Source organism: Mytilus galloprovincialis, chromosome 2 (assembly GCF_965363235.1).
Source record: "Mytilus galloprovincialis chromosome 2, xbMytGall1.hap1.1, whole genome shotgun sequence".
NCBI lineage: Eukaryota > Metazoa > Mollusca > Bivalvia > Mytilida > Mytilidae > Mytilus > Mytilus galloprovincialis.
In genome coordinates, this window is record NC_134839.1 from 35,452,969 (window position 1) to 35,476,105 (window position 23,137).

Below are 23,137 nucleotides of genomic sequence, written 5' to 3' on the forward strand. Positions count from 1 at the left end.
TTGTTTTTCTGTTTGTATTTTTCATTTGTAGCCATGGCGTTGTCAGTTTATTTTCGATTTATTTGTTAAACTGTCCCTGTGGTATCATTCGTCCCTCTTTTATTGGTTTTAGTTTATTTTGATTGTTGTTGATACCTTAAGTTTGTTATCACCAACTCGTCACATTATAACAAGGAAGTAAAAATTAAGATGTGTGTGCCTTCATACGATAACCATACAATATTGCGTAGTCTATCGATGTAGAAACAACTTTTTAACAGATGTTTATAGTTATATACGTTTGTACGTGATGACGCACGATTCTAAAAACTTAAATTACAGAATACTAACACTCACTCGGAAAACATTTATAGGTAAAAGAATATATTTGGAACATTGTTTATTATTTTGATATACCAAAACACTTGTTTACTAAAAGTAACTTCAAATTAATGTTCGGAAGAAATTCTAATATTTATTTTTAAATGCTGAACTGTGTAATTATGAGTTAATAAGTAGCTGACTTAAAACTTTTTATAGCATGTGTATTTTAAATTTAGGTTTATATAAAGATAACAGAAGTAAATAATGTAATGCAGGTTATGAATATATCTGAAGAAAATATGCACAGAGCGTAATCATTCTCCTTATAAAGAGAATGAAAGGTTATTGAAAAAAAAGATGACCTAAAATCTTTCGGCTTTCTCCACTCGTTCTTTGGATCTACCTATGCTTTTATTCTAACATGAAATTCTATCTACTTATCGTATTATAAAGCTACAAAAGAAATGATTATGTTAATTAGTTTTATCATTCCGCAAATCAAAAGCAGACAAAACTAGAACTTGGTAAATAACATTGGTATGATAGTTTCAGTAGAATCGAAAGCTGAAATGATTTTTTAGAAACGGAAGTAATTTCAATTGGATTTTTTCTGTCTGTGGAAATAGCCAGTGCGTCTGATACAACAATTCAATAATCGTTTATATATATGTAGGTGAAATTGTTTTGAATGCAAGAGGATATGCTATTTTGCGGGTGTATTTTTATAGCATAGAAATATAACATTGTTTAATTGGAGAATGCCTACAGTATAAAATGTCTCTCAGCATTGACAATTGTGGTAAATTAAGACTGATTATTCTAATTTGGATTTTGACGTTAACATTATGTAAGTATTTTATAATTATTCAGAATATCATAAAAATATATGCATGTTAAAGGGAACATAACGGTACTGCTTTTTGGTTGGGTTGTTGTCACTTTGACTCATTCCCTGTTTCCATTCTAAATCTTAATGTTTATTTATCAGTGAGAGGATTGCATTGCTAACTGAAAGTACTATATTCCGTCAAGTACAAAGAAGTGACAATTTAGGACAAATAGTTTGCAAACAATAAAGCCACTCATTTGTTTTAATTTGTCACGCTTTGAAAATTGTTTATCTACAAAACTAATTTGTCTGCCAATTGATGGTAGCACTAAAAAATGATTGACATTTAATCATTGTTAAAAGCAAAATTTCCTGGTTTTTGACAAATAATCAAATAACAAACGGACAATGTCATCATCAATGACAGAATTAAAAATGTGCATTAAATGTCATTTGTGTTTGTTTCAGTTAGGCAGATATACAACTAACACAAATGAAAATATTAGTCAGAGGAGACAATAACAATCAAAACAAAGAAGTAATCAAATAAAGGCAACAGTAGTATACCGCTGTTCAAAACTCATAAATCCATGGACAAAAAACAAAATCGGGGTAAAAAACTAAAACCGAGGGAAACGCATTAAATATAAGAGGAGAACAACAACACAACATTAAAATGTAACACACACAGAAACAGATTAAGCATTAGACAAAATCATATGAGAATAACAAATATAACATCAAAACCAAATACATGAATTTGGGATAGATAAGTACCGTGACACGTCTTATAGTAATAGTCCGCCGGCTACAAGCATATTTCAGACGAATTGTGCACATCCTGCTACAAGCATGAAATTTGGCATAGAGCTTCCTCAACTATTAGTCTTTCATTTCAGATAGGTAGGCATTTGTAAAACCAAAATGGCGGACATCATACTTAAGTCAGCCCTATATCGAAGTCTATTAAGTGACAAGGTGTTATTATTATGCAACTAACATAATATTGGGTATCAACCTTTGTTTTGTATTACTTTTGGATATATGCTATAGTTAAGATGTCTTCAAAAACCCTACTTCCGGTAAAATCCAACATGGCGGATATAGTACTACAACAAGCTTTGTTTTAGGAAGGGTCATTGAAATGTGTTTTAATGTATTGCTACTATCATTACACTGAGCAGGAACCTTTCTTTTGTGCCTCTAATGGATACAATTTATAAGACATATCTCTTTAAAAGCCTTACTTCCGGTAAATTTTAGAATGGCGGTCATAGAAATATAAATTTTCTATTTTAATATTCAACTTTTTTCAAAATGTAAAGAAAATGTTTTTTGTTGGTTTTTTTTTTTGCTTGTCATTAAACTATTGGCTTCTAATTATCCTCAAAACCACTAAATTTTTTCTAATGAAATTTTTAAATCACACTTCCGGTATTAAAAAAACCCAGTATGGTGGACTTCAAAAATGAGTCCTCAATACATATCTTTGATTTAGAGTTTTAGATAGATTGGTTAAAACAAAATAAAATTACTCAAGTACTCAAACATTTTTCAAATTATTACTATTTGGCTGAAAATACATGTTTATTCACAGTCACCACATGTAAACAAAACGGTGCACGAGAGACCTGATTTTCCACATTAACAACGACCGCGACATCCTCTGTATCTGTATCTGTATGAATGCGTTGTCAATACCAATTCTGGCTTTAATATTACGGTTTGAGAGAGCGCTGCCGATTTATTGATGAACAGTAAGAGCAGATTTGACGCCCTATACGCTTGATGTGCGCACTACAGTGTCGTCTTGCTGATTCGACGCGATCACTGTCTTTACAAAGAATGAGTTTGAGTATTGTCGTGTTTTTCTTAGTGGAATGTCAAAACACTTAGAGTGATTCTTTACTTGCTTTTCCACAATATTTGTTGCGTGGTATTCTTCGAACTTCTCTGCGGTTATGTTTCTCTTAGGACGTGCTTTTTGGAGAAAATTCGTTTGGTTCAATAGCGGGAATCAGCCCCTAAACCACTTTGTACATAAGTATCAACTTCTAGCTTGTTCGAATTGCAATTGTCTGGAGGTCTTGTAGTTCCTTTTTGGCAGGCATATTGGAGACACACCCGTCTTCTCTTGACTTGTAACCTATGGTGATAAATCTTGCCGCTTGACTTTGTATCCTTTCTAGCTTTTTTATGTTTGTTACCATGTTGGGGTCCCATACTATGGCTCCACATTCCATCGTTGGTGAACGAGCGAGATGTAAGCTGTTTTTTTTTGCAATCTTGTGGGCAGTATTTCAAGTTTCTTCCTAGTGTTGAATTTACTTTCTTTGCCACGTTTAATATGTGGGTGGTCCATTTGAGGTCTTCCGAAATTTGTAGGCATAGGTATGGGTTATGCTTGACTTGTTGTAGTATGTGTCCATTTACACTATAGATTTGATGGCTTTTGTTTCTGATGCTTAGGATGTAGCATGTTTTGACATTAAACCGCATTCCAAAGTACATCCACAATGTACAAGCTTCTGACAAAATGATGAGGCCTTAGAAAGAGTTATTTAAAAGTTATCCTCTCTGTCCCTTCGCCATTCATAAGCGCTTGAACTGGGTATCATAAGAGTCAATTCCAAGCTTGTCCCCCTAAACACCTGCCTTAGTATATTGCACGTTTTACCCTCAATTAGTCTTCCCTTTTGCGCAAATAGTTATTTTCTTAATTCGTTAACCATGTTTTCCCCATCTGATAAGTTTGTGTGCTTTTACAGTTAAGCCATGGTGATTTAGGCTGATCAATCATCATTCTTTATGTCAAAGTCACATCTTCAAATGCCATCAATGTCTCCCACGCAGTCTTATTTTCCTTTTCAAGCAATCAGAGAACCGTATCACAACTGGTAAATACATGGAGCACAAACACAATCCATAGTTCGTCTACCCCTGTCACGGAATAGCGAAACAATAACGACTATTCGAATCATGACTCGTGCAAGTTCGGGGTTCATTGGATCAAACACATGCACCATGATTATATTGTCAGCCTCTTAATGTGAACATGGTGATAAACTTGAAATACATCTCGAGGTAGATAAGATTGAATATCCTAGGCATTTGTTATAAGAAGCAAGAGCTACATTTAGGGGAAAGGGAATACACTGACGAATCAAGACTTAAAACAAAATTACGACAATAAGAAAGAACTTTTAAGTTTTCATTCGCAACAGCTTGCTCGATAGATTTTGAGGGAAAGGTAGTTGTAGCAACAATTACTCAGGATGTTCTGGGCTATCCATCACATGATGATGTTTCAAGCTTAGCATCACGTTCACGTAAAGAGGCTGACACTTGAATCAAGATGCATGTGTCTGATGCAGTGAAACACAGACTTAACTGAGTCATGACTCGAACATTGGATACTGATGTTGCTGTCATTGCAGTTTCGCTTTTCAGTGACCTAGGGGCAGACAAACTTTGGCTTGCATTTGGAAGTGGGAAAAGCTTCAGATATATATCTATCCATGACCTTTCAAATACACTAGGCATTGAGATATTACACGTTTGCTGGAAAAGGAACTGCGTTGGTGACATGGATGGTGTTTAAAGATGTGACTCTATCATTTAGAATGATGATTGATCAGCCAACATCACCAGATATGGATTTGACAATGTCATTGGTAGAACGATACGTGGTTTTGTTGTACGATCGAACAAACTTGTCAGATGGGGTTAACGAAGCAAGACAAAAATGTGTTTTTGGAAGAGGAAATACTTATTGTGGCTATTCCCACGACTCGGTCTAGTCTTTTTCAGCAAGTAAAATGTGCAATATACCATGGCGGGTGTGAATCGGTAACAAGCTTGGTTTTGGTTCCTTTTCTAACTAGTACATCCCTTATGAATGGGGAAGGGGAAAATATTAGCCATGGCACCCTTTTCAACAACTCTTTTGTGAGGCCTCTTAATCTTATCAGGAGCTTGTACATTATAGATGTAGGAAACAATACCACGATCTTTGTAAATTTTGAAAATAAGCTCACCTATTGTGAGTAAACATGTATATGCGGCCATAAATAAGTCATTCTAAAGATGTTTAACAACTTTAGTGATTTTATTTTGTTTTAATCAATCTATCCAAAACTCTACATCGAATATATGGATTGAGGATCCATCTTTGTAATTTTCGCCATATTGATTTTTTACCGGAAGTGTTAATTTTGTATTGAATCATATGCAATTGAATAGAATTAGTGGTTTTGAGGATGACTGAAAGCCAAAAGTTTAATGACAACCCCAAAAAATTCATTTTATTTACAGTTTGAAAAAAGTTGAATATAAAAATGAAAAATTATCAATATTTCTATGTCTGCCATATTGGATATTACCGGAAGTAAGGGTTTTAAAGACATATGTCTTATACATTGTATCAATGAAAAACACCAAAGAAAGGTTCCTGCACAATATAATGATAGTAGCAATACTTTAAAACATATTTCAATTATCCTTCCTAAAAATAAGCTTATTGTAGTACTATATCCGCCATGTTTGATTTTACCGGAAGTAGGGTTTTTGAAGACATCTTATCTATATCATATATCCAAAAGTAGTACAAAACAAAGGTTTGTACCAAATATTATGATAGTAGCATGTCAATAACACCTTTTCACATACTAGCCTTCGATATTGGGCTAATTTAAGTATGATGTCCGCCATTTTGGATTTTACCGGAAGTGAGGCATTTTTTTCAAATGCCTCCCTATCTGAAATGAAAGAGAAATAGTTGAGGAAGGTCTATGCCAAATTTTATGCTTGTAGCAGGATGTGCACAGTTTTTTACAAAGCCGCCGTACTATAATGTGAATTCACACTCAAAAATAAGAGAAAACAAACGACACAACGGAAACAAAACGTTAAAATGTAACACACACAGAAACGAACTATAATATAACAATGGCCATATTCCTGACTTAGTACAGGATATTTTTAAAGGAAAAAATGGTGGGTTGAACCTGGTTTTGTGGCATGCAAAACCTCCCTCTTTTATGGCCATGTAAAATATAACATTAAAATGACAACACAACACCACACGACTACAATATAAATAAATTGGAGAACATAATTGACAAAGAAACACGCGAATAATAGCTAACAAAAGGCAACAAGTTTAAAATTTTGATACGCCAGAAGTGCATTTTGTCCACACAAGACTTACTAGTGACGCCCAGATACAAAAGTTTGAAAGCCGAAACAAGTAGAAGTTGAACAGCATCGAGGACCAAAAGTTCAAAAAAGTTGTGCCAAAAACGGCCAGGGTTTTCTGTTAGGTACCAGAACATCCTTATTATTTAGAATAATTTATACTTTTGCAAATAGTAAATTTTATAAAATGACTATACAAAAGATATATGATAAAACTGACGTATTAAATAATTACAGGAAACAACCGAAATACAATCCATAACCCGACGAAATGCAGCACATCCGAATAAGTTTAAACCTCAACGCCAAGTGACGTCATATTTGAAATTGTAAAAAATGACAAAAAAATTACGTCACATTTGAAATTGTAAAACAGATCCTCAAAAAATGAAAAATGACGTCACCTTTGAATGAATAAGATATAATAAGGATTGATTTAAATTATATTTGAACTAAATACTGATATTACATTTAATAACAATGAACATTTCAATACTTATTAAAAGCAAACTAAGGTAGCAATTAAGCTAAAGCACTATCAGTCAACAATACAGAGAAGATAAGAATAATGCATATAAGGTAAAGTTGTATCTTTATTGCCAAGAACCACATTTTGCAATCTATGTTTTAACTGCTTTGGAAGTCACAAAATTTCAGAGTGTACGTCTAAATATGCGTGTCGCAAATGCAACAGAAATCATCACACTAGCTAATGTTATAACAAACAACACACAGAGAACCAAACAACAAGACAAACCAGCGCAGCCGTAAATAAGATGAATGATGAAGTAGAAACACACACAGCTACAGTTTACACCTTGTATGAAAATCCCGAAAAACAGAAAACCGATGTACTCTTGAAAACAGCGGTCTCACAAGTTTCAGTAGGAAGCCCTGTGAAATGAGTACACTCAGTCTTGCTGCCTGTGGAGAAACTACTCGTAACGTAAGAAACCTAGAAAAAGCCGTTGTTCATTTAGATACTATACATGGAGGTAAATTATCGATGGAAGTACTCATAGTACCAACAATCGCCGCACCACTATCAAATCGTACCTATTACGAAGCGTTAAAGCTGCCATATCTTCAAGGTATAGAATTAGCCCATCCTATGAGTAAGGATGAACATTTTGAAATAGCTATGTTGATTGGAGCAGATTACTACTGGGACATCGTCGAAAACGATATACTACGAGGAATCGGTCCCACTGCAGTTAAGTCAAAACTGTGATATTTATTGTCTGGACCATGGCCAATGCCAACAATAAAAGATTCAACAGAATCAGCTGCTACTACACTGAATGAATTGGCACACCACAAGAAGGAAGAGGCAGATCTGGAGCTATTTTGGAAATTGGAATCTGAAAGAGTAACGCGTGAGGACAAACACTACTTCGAGACATACAAGTCAACTACATTACATCGCGACAATCACTATAAAACAACATTACCGTGTAAAGAGAATTTGCCTGAGATACCGAGGAACTATAACGTAACCGATAACAGAACATCAAGAACTATCAGTAGACTGAACACGGAACCAGAAATACAGAAATCATACAGTAGCCGATCAAAGAAAAAACGGATAGACTTATCGTCCGATTGAACAAATATACTCATTGACTTGAAGTTTCTAATGAACATATCGTATAAACGCAACCAAATTTCGTCGATCTCATATTTCAGTAAATTTCATTTCTTTATATTAGGGATGGCAACGAGTACTCGAGTACTCGGGTACTCGATCGAAAGGCCGAGTACTCGAGTACAGTTTTAGTACTCGGATACTCGTTTGACTGTTATACATCTTGAGATATTTCTCTTCACATTCCCACTCACTTTAGTTCTTTTGAAATAACCCATTCGTAATACTTAAATAAAATCAATTAACAACATAAATATAATATATTGAGGCTACTTTTTGTTATAGTAGTACCAGCAACGTCCTTTCCTTCCGAGGGAATTTTTTCATATACATTTATTGAAACAAAAACAGAAAGTCAAACAGTCTTTTGTCAGAAATTGTTGACCAGATCATATTTCTAAACAAGAACAAAATGACCTGCGTTAAACCCTACACAACTGATTAGAGACATTTTTAACGGTGTTTGTACACGATCAACACTTCATGGATTAATAATTAACTCATCACAAGCCGTAAAAACTTACCTTTGTTTGTTAATCAAGATTTCTATATAAACGTAATTGGTATGAGATGTATATCTAAATTAATTTAATTACTCTGTATTTGAAACTGAACCTTAATTGTTTTATTTCCATTTTAAAGATATAGGTGAGAGCAACATTCAAACCCAAAAGTCGAAAATAAACTGACAACGGCATGGCTAAAACAAATGATCAGACAAACGATAGCGCAAAAAAAAAAAACACAGAAAAAATAAGACTGAACAACACGAATAAGCACAAGTAACTGAAGTCCAATATTGTTGTTGCCAATAAATGGACAAGTCGTATTATAAAAAAATACGAACTCCTAAGAAACAGACGATACAAACATGTATATTGTCTACTTTGTCGGACTTTATATGTAAATATTTTTGATTTTTGTTTGGAACAAGGTTCATGAACACGAACACAAACAATTATTGCTGTTTTATGATTATAGGTTATTTATAGAAACGACAGTCGGTAATTCGTTGTTTAATTGACACAAACAAAACAGCATCAAGCTATGTTTGTAGTACTACGTTTGTCTTTCGTTAACATGTTTATGAAAGGTATTAACAAAAATACTGCATCCCACCTAAAATCTAAACTTTTCAATAAACATTTAAGCCTCACCCGAGTACTCGCGAGTACTCGAGTATCATGACCGAGTATCCGAGTATTAAATTTCAGATCTTTTGACATCCCTACTTTATATATACATGGAATTTAAAGTGATTCTTATTCATTTTAAATATTTGAAATTTTCGATTTTATTTATTTAGTTTTATTTCCTTTTCACTTTCCTGTGGCCGGAGTGTTACGGATTTACCGCAACATAGAGAAACTTGCTTGTTGTTAACGTAACGTATTGTAACGTCACATGTTTATTACGTCTTTGTATATCATAACATCTTCATGTAGAATAGTAAACAGTCAAAGTTTATTCATGTCTTTAATCATTTACACAACAAAGCAAAGTACTAACACTAATCCCAAACAATGTGTTTGACGTGAGTTCAATTGTAATATAGAAACACTGAACTGCTAAAAAACAAACACCAATATACTCAGAAATGAAATTTTGGTTGGTACTTTACCCTTGGAGAACAAGATTGATTTATTAGTTGTAATTGACCTTGAAATAAATTTCAGTAACTGCAAGTACTCCTCTTTTTGGTACTTCTTATCGATTTTACGAAATTTACACGATATATTTGGTATGCAGTTTGATCAGAATAAACCCCGACAAAGCTAGATAATACAATTAAAAGATACCAAAGGGACAGTCAAACTCAGAAATCTAAAATAAACTGACAACGCCATGGCTAAAAATGAAAAAGACAAACAGACAAACAATAGTACACATGACACAACCAAGAAAACAAAAGCATAAACAACACGAACCCCACCAAAAACTAGGGGTGATCTCAGGTGCTCCGGAAGGGTAAGCAGATCCTGCTCCACATGTGGCACCCGTCGTGTTGCTTATGTGATAACAAATCCGGTAAATAGTCTAATTCGGTAGGTCACATTCATGAAAGGGAAGGGGATTGTAGTTTCGACGTAAGTAACATATCCGATATCATTTGTGAAACGGGTATTCCATAACGGTCAACCAACTCGTGATGGCGTCCGTAAAATTTACGAAGGGATGAATCAACTTCACCATTTGGAACTCTTGGTTTAATAGCTTCCTTGTGAGCAGCAACCCTCTATCAAGAAAATCATGATAGGAAATGCAAGCACGGGAATATCGTATCAATTGGGAGATATATACCCCGTATGCAGGTGCTGCTGGAATGTTGCTACTTAAAAATCGAAAGTTCACCATTAGAAAGCGGAAATCATCTCTTTTGTCGTAAAGTTTTGTTTTCAACCGACCCTCAGTGTCAATTTCTATATGTAAGTCAAGATATGAGGCTGACTTAATTGTATCTGTAGTATTCTTTATCTCTATTTCGAATGGATAGATGCGTTCCACATAGTCACCAGATTTTGAAATATTTAGTGAAAGAACATAATCTATATAGTGGAAAGTAGAGTTAAAGGATATTGCTAACTTATTGTCTTTCGTCCTAAGAAGTTCCTGCATTAAGCCAGCCTCATAATGATAAAGAAAAAAGTCGGCAAGAAGAGGGGCACAGTTGTTCCCATTGGAATGCCGACAGTGTGTTGAAAAACACGTCCTCCGAACGTAACAAATATGTTGTCAATCAAGAAATCAAGCATCTTGATAATATCAATTTCAGAGAATTTTTTGTTTGAATCAGAGTGATCCTTTACAGAGTAGGATTTATTCCTCCCTAAGACAAGATACTTGTATCTACGTTGGCCATTTTATAAAGCAAAGCAATACCAACTATTTCAATTTGTCGTTTAGTTTGGAATGTCGAATACTTGTGTAGAGTAGAAAAGTCAAATGTTTTAATACTGTTACAAGAGGAAAGAGAGTTAGATTGTATGTACTCTAAAAGATCTTTGGAATTTTTAAGTATCCACATCTGATTCACGCCACCTCTAGAATATGTAGTTTCACAATAACTTTGAAGCCCGTCTTTTATTACTGATAACATAGATGTTTTAAATAATTTAGAAAGAGGTTTCGTGGAGCACTTGGAAGACCCAGCAATATACCGTTATTTGTAAGGACACTTATGTAGTTTAGGTATCCAATACAGTGATGAAAGATCCAGTTCTTCATCTTTGGTTTAATTATCTAGTTACTACTACAATAATATATGAATTAGTATTATACTTTTCACTGTTATTAATATAGTGAAATACAAATAAGTCATACAAATCCAATCTTGAATTTCATCCAAATTCTTTCTTAATTTTCAGAACATGTTTTAGAAATTTAAATGTGACGTCACTTTTGGCGTTGCAATGACTATGGCTAAAACGGCTGTGATTTTGTAATGTATTCGTTTTTATTCTATAGCTAGTCACCATTTCAGTTTAATCATGTATATCTATCATATAGTCATTTTATAAAATTTACTGTTTGCAAAACTATGTATTATTCTTGATATTAATGATGTTTTTGTCCAAGGCGGATACACATTGTTTTGGAACTTTTGGTCCTCGGCGATCTTCAACTTTGTAGCTTTCAAACTTTTTCCATCTGAGCATAGTTTTGTGTGGACGTAGCGCGCGTCTGGCGTATGAAAATATTTTTTTAACCTGTCCCCTTTTGATGGTTATTATTCGTTTGTTTCTCTGTCCTATATTTTCTCCCATTTATTTATTGTAGTCCTGTCGTGTTATGTTGTCATTTTAATGTTATAATTAACATTGCCATTCAAGCAGGAGGTTTGGCATGCCACAAAACCAGGTTAAACCACCATTTTTTCATAAAATGCCCTATATCAAGTCAGGAAAATGGGCATTGTTTCATTATAGTTCGTTTCTGTGTGTGTTACATTTCGGTTTTATGTTTCTATTGTGTCGTAGTTCTCTTTTTGGTACTCTGTATCGATTTTACGAAATTTACACGATATATTTGTTTTGCAGTTATATCAGAAGAAACCCCGACAAAGCTATATTTTTCTAACCTGTTCCCTTTTGATGGCTATTATTCGTTTGTTTCTCTGTCCTATATTTTCTCCCATTTATTTATTGTATCCCTGTCGTGTAATGTTGTCATTTTAATGTTATAATTAACATTGCCATTCAAGCAGGAGGTTTGGCATGCCACAAAACCAGGTTAAACCCACTTTTTTTTTCATAAAATGCCCTATACCAAGTCAGAAAAATAGCCTTTGTTACATTATAGTTCGTTTCTGTGTGTGTTACATTTCGGTTTTGTGTTTCTGTTGTATCGTAGTTCTCTTATATTTGATACGTTTCCCTCAGTTTTAGTTTGTTACCCGGATTTGTTTTATCTCAATCATATGAATTTCGAACAGTGGTATACCACTGTTGCCTTTATTTACTTAAGAAGAATTGTTTGTGTGTCTCGTAGCAATCTTTTGAGTTAAGCCAATTGCAACAATTCTTTGCAATATGTTCTTAAGTTGTGTTGTGACTCCACTGATCAATGGAGAAGGAAAGCTCACAATTATGTTTAACCCTACCAATCTGTATGTGCCCGAGACTGTAGTACGCCACTTGTCGTTTATGTGTGTCTATTGTTATCTTTTTTCATACATTTCATAAAAGGCAACAATTTTTCTCGTTTGAACTGTCTTATGTCGAGGTCTGTTAATGCAAGCTACACGTATTTTTTTATTGTTAAAAGCCGTATGGTTGCCTATAATTTTAACTACCTCTTAACATTAACTTAGGTTAATAGTTGTCTAATTTGCTATAATACCACATCTTGAAATCTTTTATATAAAAGTCGACAAAAGGCAAAATGCAAATGACAGGCTTTCCGAGCTTTTTATGTACTCTGGAGAGTAAACTTTAGAAAACAAAACCAAAAAACAATTAAGCGGTAGAGAAAACAAAATCGAAAAGAGTTAAACTTACGAAGTCATTTCAGATCGAATACGCTCAATAAATTCAAACCTTAACCTTAGCAAAAAGCATTTCAGACACAATATACATTTAAACACGTTAATGCACTTAAATGCATGACACAGTCACATCGACATTAATGTGACATTAATGTCATGACATATTTACTTTTTTTTACTTTTTTTTAAATTATTTTCAAGATTTACAGCAAATATTACACATCAAACATACATACAGTAATATTAGCGATAGGTCTGAATATATGTTTATTTATGACAATAAACAGTGTTGTAAATTCATTTTTTCTATTTATATGAAAAGAAAAGAAGTAAAAAAATACAGAAGAAAATATAATTAGAGTTAAAAGTATCAAAGTGCTTTTGTCTCTTCTTTTTGATTGCCATTATTTTTTCTAAATTGTACATATATCTTAACTTTTCTTTAACGGCACTGACTGAAAGATCTTTTGAAAAACATCTACTGTTTTATATATATTGTTTCATGTATAGAAAAATCAAATTATATGAGTCACCTTTTCGAACTTTTTATATATCTCCAAAAATAAAATCAACTTATTCAATGGCAGGCCTACCCCACCAGATAAGAACCAATAATCTACATCTTGTAAATTTTTTTTGATAATCTCACAATTCCACAGAATATGTTCAATGGTTTCATATTCCTATTTACAAAAAGTACATAGAGGGTTAATGATAAGTTTGATTTAACATAAAAATTTATTTGTGGCAAGAAATCTATGGTTGATTCTGTACTGAAGCCACTGAAGTTTAGTATTGACAGTGAATGTAAAATGTAGTTTGAATATATGTTTCTAAATGAGATTTTCACCTAATATTGCACTCCACTTCAGTTGTCCTGTTGGTGTCACCTTGTTACTTATGAGTATTTTGTACATATCTTTAGAACCTATTCTACTTTAAAAAATGACTTGTAAGCAAGCTGGAATAAATGGACAACATAAATTATATGAACCTGATTTGTAATTATTTGCTGCTTTTTTAATAGCAGAAATAACACTCATGTAATTCAAAAAATTTACATTGATATCATAAAATTGCTGTAACAATTCTAATGAAATAAAACATCAATTTTCATCTTTTACATCATTAACATATTGTAAACAATGATTAAACCAATGTTGATAAAAAACAGGTGTATTACCAATTCTGAACATATTGTTAAACCAAATAGGACTTGATAAAAAATATTCATAGTCCATATTTCTTTCTTTATTAGTAATCATTTCCCATGCTCTGAAAACATCTTTTCAAAAACTGTTTTTGATATATAAACTAACTTGTTTGATATACTGAACAACACAATTAAAAAGTTTATTTCTATCAATATCAGACATATTATCTGTCTGAAAAATCTTTCTTATCCATGATGATGTTAGTGCCATGGTAAAACTATAAAGATCTATCATTTTTAATCGTCTCTTCAAATATTCTTTAATCAATACGTCCTTCTTCACTCTATGAATAGGAAAATTCAATATAAACGAATAAAAAATGTCATATTTTTTTGGAATACACTGTTGGAAGGAATAATAAGGTGGTTTAAAATCGGTAAAACAAGAGTTTTTATCACCGTTATTTTACCTATTACTGTAAGGTTTCTTTCTGAACATTGTTTTAATATGTTCTTAATCTGTATAATTTTATCATTATAGTTGATGTTGACAATATTGTCCAAGTTCACATCAAAATTTATCCCAAGTAGTTTAAAAGTTGTCTCCCCATGAAAGGTTAACGTCAGGACATAAAATTTCATTGCTATACTTTTTACTTCCAAACCAAATTACTTGTGTTTTCTCAAAATTTATATTTAAACCAAGTCCAATTCAGATAAGGATTCATATACAGATTTTTCACTACAATTTAAAAATCAACTGTGACAACTTATGTTCAACTTGAGTAACTTCAATACCACTAATTTCCTTATTTCCTCTTATCTTTAGTGCAATTATCTCAGCAAAAAGGATGAAAAGATAAGGTGAAAGCGGATCACCTTGTCGGCATCCTCGAATTCAGAAAGGTTACCCACTGGTATAACTGCAGACTTGATATTATTATTAAAAGCTTTTATCCAGTTGATAATTGATTTCCCAAAATTAAAGAACTTTAAAACATTTAGCAAAAAATCCCAAGAAATAGAATCAAAAGCCTTTTCGAAATCAATTAACAACAAGAGTCCAGGTATTTCGTGATCTTCTGTGTATTGCATGATATCATATAAAAGCCTTATTTTTTCTCCTATGTACCTCCCACTGATAAAACCAGTCTGATCTAGATTAATAAGTTTGTCAAGGGCAGTCTTAAATCTGTTTGCAATTACTGCTGACCCAATTTTTGTAGACAGTGTTTAAAAGTGAAAAAGGACGCCAATTTTTCAAAAAATGACGAGGTTTATTTCCTTTTGGAAGGCAAGTAATAATTCCTTGCTTTTATGTTACTGACAATTCTCCCTGTTCTGCACCATGATTTAAAGATTCAACCACAAAAAATTGGAGATCTTTTAAAAATAAAAAAAAAATCAGTAGAAAAGCCATCAGAGCCATGAGTTTTATTATTTTTCATATTTATTAATGCCTATTCAGCCTCTTTGACTGTGATTCTACCCTCGAAGCTCTCCTTCTCATCATTTGAAAGTATTGGAACATTTACATTTTTAAGATCTTCTTTCAGATCAGCTACTGAACTTGAGTTATCGCTCTTTTTATATAAATTTTCATAGAAAGTTTTACTTCTTTTAAAATTTTGTTCTGATCAGTAAGTATTACCTCATTATCTCTTTCAATTTTTGGTATAATTTTACTCATAAATGTTTTTGACTCCAGTCAACAAAAAAATAAATTGTTGGTTTTTCACCTTCTCCTATCCATTGAACACGTGATCTGACTATTTTACCCTTTAATTTGTTATAACGTAATTGCTCAAGTTCATTTTTTTTTCTCTCAAGTTTAGTTATTGAAAATGCGTCAACATTCTCCTCTAACTGTATAATTTCATTTCGTAAAGTTGTTTCCTTTTTTTGTAACTGGAATAAGAAATACTTTCCCCCTGATTTCCATTAATAAAGTTTCAAGAAAATGTTGGTGATTACTTCTCATTTGAATATCTTCATTATCTATCTCATCAATATTATCAAAATCATAAACTAGTGCACAATATTGTGCTTTGATTTCACTAATCTTTTGTTTAACTGTATTTATATACTCTATATTATAAAGTAAGGAGTTGTTGAACTTCCATAAACCTTTTCCTCTAATAAAAGGATTAAATTCCAGTTCAAGTACTACCATAGAATGATCTGAACTATAGCTTGGATGTACTTCACAGTTTTTGATACTATTCCACATATTATCTGGAAGAAGAAAGAAGTCTAATCTAGCCTGTTTAAATGGAGTTCTTTTTCTCCAAGTAAACATTTGGAGATTGGGATAAAGCTCCCTAAATGGATCTATTAAACTTCTTCCTTCAATGATTTCTAAAAAAACGATCTCTAGCCTTAGGATCATTAGTATGTTTGTAGTTACAATAATATATATAAGGGTTCTGTACAAGATTGAAGTCACCACAAATTATGTAACTTTCAATTTCAAAATCATCAACAGTGCCATAATATTATTCAAAAATTCAGAACTATCCATATTTGGTCCATATAAGCACAACAAAGTAATTTTTTGACTTTCTACAAAAATTTCTAAAATCAAATAGTTACCATTTATATCTTTTTTTTCTTTTAAGACTTTGAACTCAAAATTATTGTTGAATAATATAGCAACTCCTCTAGAATTGGAACTGACAGAAGAAAAATAACGTTCATATCCCCACATAGATCTAACACTATTTTCTAAATCATTTGTAAAATGTGTATCCTGGATACAGTAAATATTACATGCTTTTGACTTCAGCATTTTAAAGACATCTTTTCTTTTAACTTTATCTCTGAGTCCCTTACAATTAACAGATAGAATTTTTAAAAAACCCATATTTGTAACTACTTTTTAACTTTCACATTTGTGTGGAAAAATAATTTATAAAAGTTTGGCGAGCACTTGAATCAAAATATATTACACAGCACCTGCATCATTCATGTTAGTATATGTTTTTATCATGGATGATTTTCCAAGAAATCTTTAGCATTGAGGTTATTTATCGAGTCCATAAATTTAGATATAGTCAATGTGAACCTTATTGATCTTTTGGAAATGTTGAATAAACTAAAAAAATATAAATTTTACCAGTAGTAAACTTTGAATATTGTCTTTATCTGGTTGATTTTGTCTTTGTAAGTATAAATTGCTCCTCGTTGAATACTTTATGGTGACACATAGTTGCCTTCCTTCTCTCTCGTAGGTGTTGTCTCTTTTAAAAATCATACCACTTCTTATTATATCTAAATAAGGCAATGTGTTATTGTATCTGACAGTCAATTAGGACCATACCATATCAATAACTCATACATTTGTGATCTTGTACTTTTTTTTAAAAATGTTTCTAAGAGATATATATTACAAAACTTTTTATTCACTTTGTTTATATGATTACAGACAATATTGCAGACAGTCAAACTCTTGCGATAACAAGCACAAGAACAAAGTGGGAGAATTTAAAGACGAATTGTAATGCAGTTTCGGACGTTTCGAATTTGTTTTGCTCAGAAATCAAAGACATCTACAAATGTCATGTAACACCTATATATAGTATGGATACTTCAAATTTTCTTGATGATTTTTCTGCCTGGATCCATGCCTATCTGGTACGATCATTCAGCATTGTATACAAAGGTAAACTAGCTACCTGTTAGACATATGTTAATTAGTTTCGGTTGCGATTGATATATTTTACTTTTTTGTTGTTGTTAAGATTACTTTTTGTTGTTAAGAAACTTACTTTTTGTTGTTACATCAACCAATTGTCGCTGATACGGTTACATCCGCCGATAGCACCACATAATGGATGATGGTGAATAACCCATGGTAACACACGTGATCTATGATTCCTGATAGTAATCTCCGACGACAATACTGCATAGGATTGACTATGATATATAGTATATCCACCCCTAGTACTAGTATAGGATAATTTGTAAATTTCTTCATTTGATCATAATTTATCAGAATCGAGTATAAAGTCAACAGTAAATCGATCTGGTATTGCATCGCGATATTTTTCGAGCATTTTATATTGCCTTTCTTCTTCAATATTTCGGAATGTTCATATATAGACTTGAGACATCGAAGCTTACAAAACGAGCGTTAGCCGGGGATATTTTTGGCAGATGTGAGAGAAAATCTATATCGTCTCTTATATAGCTCGGTTCATATGTACATAATGGTTTCAAAATTATGTCTAAAAAAGTTGCCAAGTCTTTGGTTGTAACACGCTGGACCAGCAATGATGGTATAATTCAAGATCGGTTGGGTTTAGCACTTTAATGTATTTTTTATTCTGAGAGGTAACGGCTATTATATCTCCTTTGATTTATGAATTCATGGACGGCCATAAAAGTTACTCGTTTTCCGTTCAAAATGTGTCAAATATTCATACTTTTTCCGTAGTTGCTGCTGTGTATTTGTTCAGTACGGTATTCATTCTTCTCGTGACTGGATGATTTATATTGTCAATAATTGTAGAGAAAAATGTGAATCATTGAGTTGTTCTTCCACTTTAATTCTTTGATAGTCTTAATTCATTATTAATATTGCCCCACCTTAATCGGCTTGTCTAATTACTATGTTTTCATCGTTTTCAGATTTTGGAGTGCTGACCTTTCTCTTTTAAATAAGTTGTTGTTGACTTTGTTGTGTAAGTGGATAGTTGGACACATTTTCTATATAATCATATAAACAAACACTTGTTTCCTCCACTTCTAGGAATAAAAGTAGATTTGTTTCCAACTAAAAAAAATTCCTCACGTTCTTTATCGACGAATTACTCAGATAGTCTCAATCTACGACAAAATGTCAACATGTCATTTTTAAGTTCTCCATTGTCCACAGAGGGAGTTGGCTTAAACTTCAAACCTTTTTTATTAGGAAGTTTCAGTTCATTGTCATTCAACGCTATGCTGGACAAATTCATATTTTTGGATCAACTGTTAGATGTGTTTTAGACCTATTTTTCTTCAGGAGTTTTCTCCCTCTCGGGCGTTATTTTGCCCTACATTAACAAATGAATGCGTATGTATACATAAGGAACAGAAACCGATATTGATGTCCTCCCCTTTGTGACTACTCATGATCAAATTTCAAAATGCCTTCAAGGTTGAATTTTCCGATTATACATCAAAATGAAACTATGAAAAATTTGGTAACAGAAGTATCAATCATTTTTAGTAGACGACAACCGAAAAATTTGAAAAAGGCCAACTTATACGAGCGCGATTCGATAGAGTTGGAAACAAAACGTCCTTATGGCGATTCCCGCTGTTGAGTATGTTAATGAAACAATAATAATTATTTAGAAATCGGCAGAACGAAATATTTAAAAAAAATGTGAGAAATTTACAATAAACGCAAATATAACATGTAAATCAGAAAATTTACTCTATCGTATAAAATGAAACAACTGTAAAGAAAGTTACATAGGTAAAAAAAAATTGTGTGCGAATGGGTCACTATCCATAAACAGCAAATATGGCAACCCGAGTACAGACAAATTCCGTTGAGCGGACATTTAGACATTTGTGCTTGAGGAAAATTCAAAATTCCAAATTTTCCTTTTCTTCAAATGTACAGAACCACCAAAATAATACCACAAAGAACTAGAAAGAAATTTCATAAACGTGTTTGACGAGGAGCTTAATGCTTAACATTAATTTTATATGAAAAATATTGTTGCGTCATAATCAGGGATGGGATAATTGAAAATGTAATGGTAATTAAGTGTAATGCATTAAACTTTTCCATGTAATTGAATGTAATGCGTATTTCAGCATTTTTAAAATTACATGTAATGGTAATTTAATCAATTACAATGAAAAAAGCATGTAATGCTCAATTACTTTTGAATTACATTTCAATTACATGTACTTTTATGGTGTTAATAATTTATGTTTAATAATATAAATTGTAAAACTATATTTATTTTTCAAATATTGATATCACATATTTTATTAATACGTGAAGTCTGTAATTTATTCTGAAATTTTTATATTTTTTATTTGAACCACAGAAATTTTTTCTGAATATCCTTATAATTTAAAAAAAATAATGTAAGAATCTTATATTAGTGTTGTTCAGTTTAAATAAAAAATCTTTAACCATGTTAACTAAATGGATTGCTAAGTAACTAATCCCCTGGTTAATTGTTAAACAAAAACAAAAACAATGTGTGAAAGATCTTTCTTAGACAGTTCATTTATAATTTATTATCACTGCACACAATCTTTTGTCAAATTAGTACACACAAAAGGATTATAAAAATAAAAATTAAAAGCTGTAAAAAAACCCAGCAATTAATCAGATTAAAATGTCCAGGGACAATGCCACTATTACATGTATTTTATCTAATTACAAAAATATTGCTTATATTTAGACATTATATAAATTGTTTGTACTAAAATTACTCTCATTATTGTGACAAGCATACTTTTTAATATTAATCAAGTAAAAAAACATATTTTTTATTAATCTATAATTTCTTTCCTTATTTATGTTATGTTCAATTTAAATGACGTCATTACTGAGATGTCAAAATACCCCTAAATGTATAAGCAATTTAATATGAACTAATTCCCTCTCCTATCAACACATCTTCTGATCATGTTCTTTACACAATCAAATGATTTTAGAGGTGTATTGACAGATTTTTTAAACTGAGGGACATGCTTTTTACGAGTTGTTATGGGCTATGAATGAACAGATATGTACTTTGTGTCTTTTTAGTTGTAAGGGATATTCAAATATCCTGCCATGTGTGGTCTACGTTTCGTCCCCGAGGGTATCACCAGCGCCGTAGTCAACAGTTCATTTTTTATAAATTTCCTGTTAACAAAACTTTGAATTTTTCGAAAAATTAAGGATTTTCTTATCCCAGGCATAGATTACCTCAGCCGTATTTAGCAAAACTTTTTTTGAATTTTGGATCCTCAATGCTCATCAACTTTGTACTTGTTTGATTTTATAAATATTTGATATGAGCGTCACTGATGAGTCTTATATAGACGACAAACGCTTCAGGCCTACTAAATTATAATCCTTGTACCTTTGATAACTATTTACCCCACTGGGTCGATGCTTCTGCTGGTGGACGTTTCGTTCCCGATGGTATCACCATCCTAGTAGTCAACATATCGGTGTTGATATGGATATCAGTAATGTGGTCATTTTTATGAATTTCCTGTTTTCAAAACGTTGAATTTTTCGAAAAACTAAGTATTTTCTTAACCCAGGCATAGATTACCTTAGCCGTATTTGGCACAACTAACCCTAACCCTAACCCTAACCCTAACCCTAACCCAAATCCAAACCCTAACCGGGAGAGTTATCACATTGCCAATAATATCATGTCTTCATTTTGTTTTAAAACAATAAGTCCATGTCAAAAAGTAATCTTTAAATCTTTAAATGCGAACCATTTTTTTGTGTGTAGTTATAGTCTTGGGACAGAGTTCCCTGTTTCTTTACTGCCAAAAAGAAAAAAAATATGTTCCATTTGTCCTAACTAAAATTGATTTCTCCAGTTTTCATTTATGACATTATCAACGCATAGAATCATGTCACTTTAATTGTTTGCAGCATCAGCAATTCGAGAAGTGCCACTTAAGTGACAGAAAACGCCTAATCTGTCTATTTTCGATAAGATTCTAGAGATCAAATAATAATAAACAGCTACCAAGATTATCTTTTTAGGTTGTTACCCTCATTCAAACGGATTGGATCACATAGATTGTAATGCAACCGATCTTATTTCATGTGCCAGGCTGTGTGACAATCCTAAACATACTAAACTGGGGATTGAAGTAAGTACATACGAATCGATTTGTTAAAAATGATATCAAATGCCAAAACTTAATTAGTTGATGTTTTATTTTTCTCTAATTGTCATCATAATCTTAAAAAAGTACAATGGAATTGATAACGCTCGCCTTTTCATAATTATTATATTCACTTTGAAATGTTTTATTATCATCCTAATTCCTTGTATGAACTAATGCATTCTGATAAAACAAACTATACATTATCGTCAATTACATGACTTGATGACATTAGATCGAATAAATTGGTTCAATACACAGAAGGCCAATTAAACCAGCAAACGTTGGTACATTTATATATCAATTAACTGAAACATCATATTCTGCAAGTCTGCAGTAATGTGTGCATCCTCTTCAATGTCTACAACTATATTATATCATAAAATCGTTTGAAATAAATCCAATGGATATTTTTGTGTACGAGCTTTTATATTTGCGTAAAAAGCAGGGAAAATCTCTTCGTCAGAAATAAAGGCAACAGTAGCATACCGTCGTTCAAAAGTCATATTTGTATTGAAAAACACTTAAATCCGCGTAACAAACTAAAACTGAGAGAAACACATCAAATATAAGAGGAAAACAACGAAGCAACAGAAACACTACAGAAAAAGCAAATATAATTTTTCTTTTGACAAACAGACACCTATCGATCTATTTTGATCTATACACATGGAAAAAAGTATTGCAACACCAAATTGAAATTAAAATTAAAAACACACTCTTTATTTTTTTGTGATATAATTTGGTAAAATAGAATTAGTTAAACATTATTTAAGTATCACCTGAGTTTAATCAATAAATATCGACTCGATAAGTTTTAATCTGCACATGTAGCTACTGTACCCGTAAACAGCAAAACAGATGTTTTTATCTTCATTGTTTTCAACACTTTAAATACTCAAGTTTTTAAAGTTATGTGATTGACACCTTGTAATGGGTCCTGGACAAGTCTTAACTGCAGCAAGATGGCAGATTATCAACATAAGAGAAGCAGAGATGTCGCTGTAACAACTGCACGTATTGTTGGTCATCACCATTCCACTATAAGTCGTTATGAGAATAAAAATCAGGCAATAAACGCTGTTAAAGACCTTCCAAGATAATGAAGACCCCCTATACCATTTGCTAGGGAAAATCAAGCATAATGAAGGTTGGTCAGAAGGAAACCCATTG

At 32.2% G+C, this 23,137-nt stretch overlaps 1 protein-coding gene across 2 annotated transcripts in view; it reads left to right on the top strand.

Annotated features, from left to right (window-relative positions):
• The first annotated feature begins 762 nt into the window (after nucleotides 1–762).
• LOC143063477 (uncharacterized) overlaps nucleotides 763–23,137 on the top strand; it is a 42,951-nt gene continuing 20,576 nt past the window's right edge. Inside the window, exons 1-3 of one of the 2 annotated variants that reach the window (XM_076235652.1) lie at nucleotides 763–1,150; nucleotides 17,535–17,771; nucleotides 21,840–21,949. In XM_076235652.1, the coding sequence (XP_076091767.1) occupies nucleotides 1,078–1,150; nucleotides 17,535–17,771; nucleotides 21,840–21,949 (420 nt within the window). In that variant the 5' untranslated portion in view covers nucleotides 763–1,077. The remainder of the gene's footprint in view (nucleotides 1,151–17,534; nucleotides 17,772–21,839; nucleotides 21,950–23,137) is intronic. The other variant, XM_076235651.1, reaches the window with a different exon arrangement.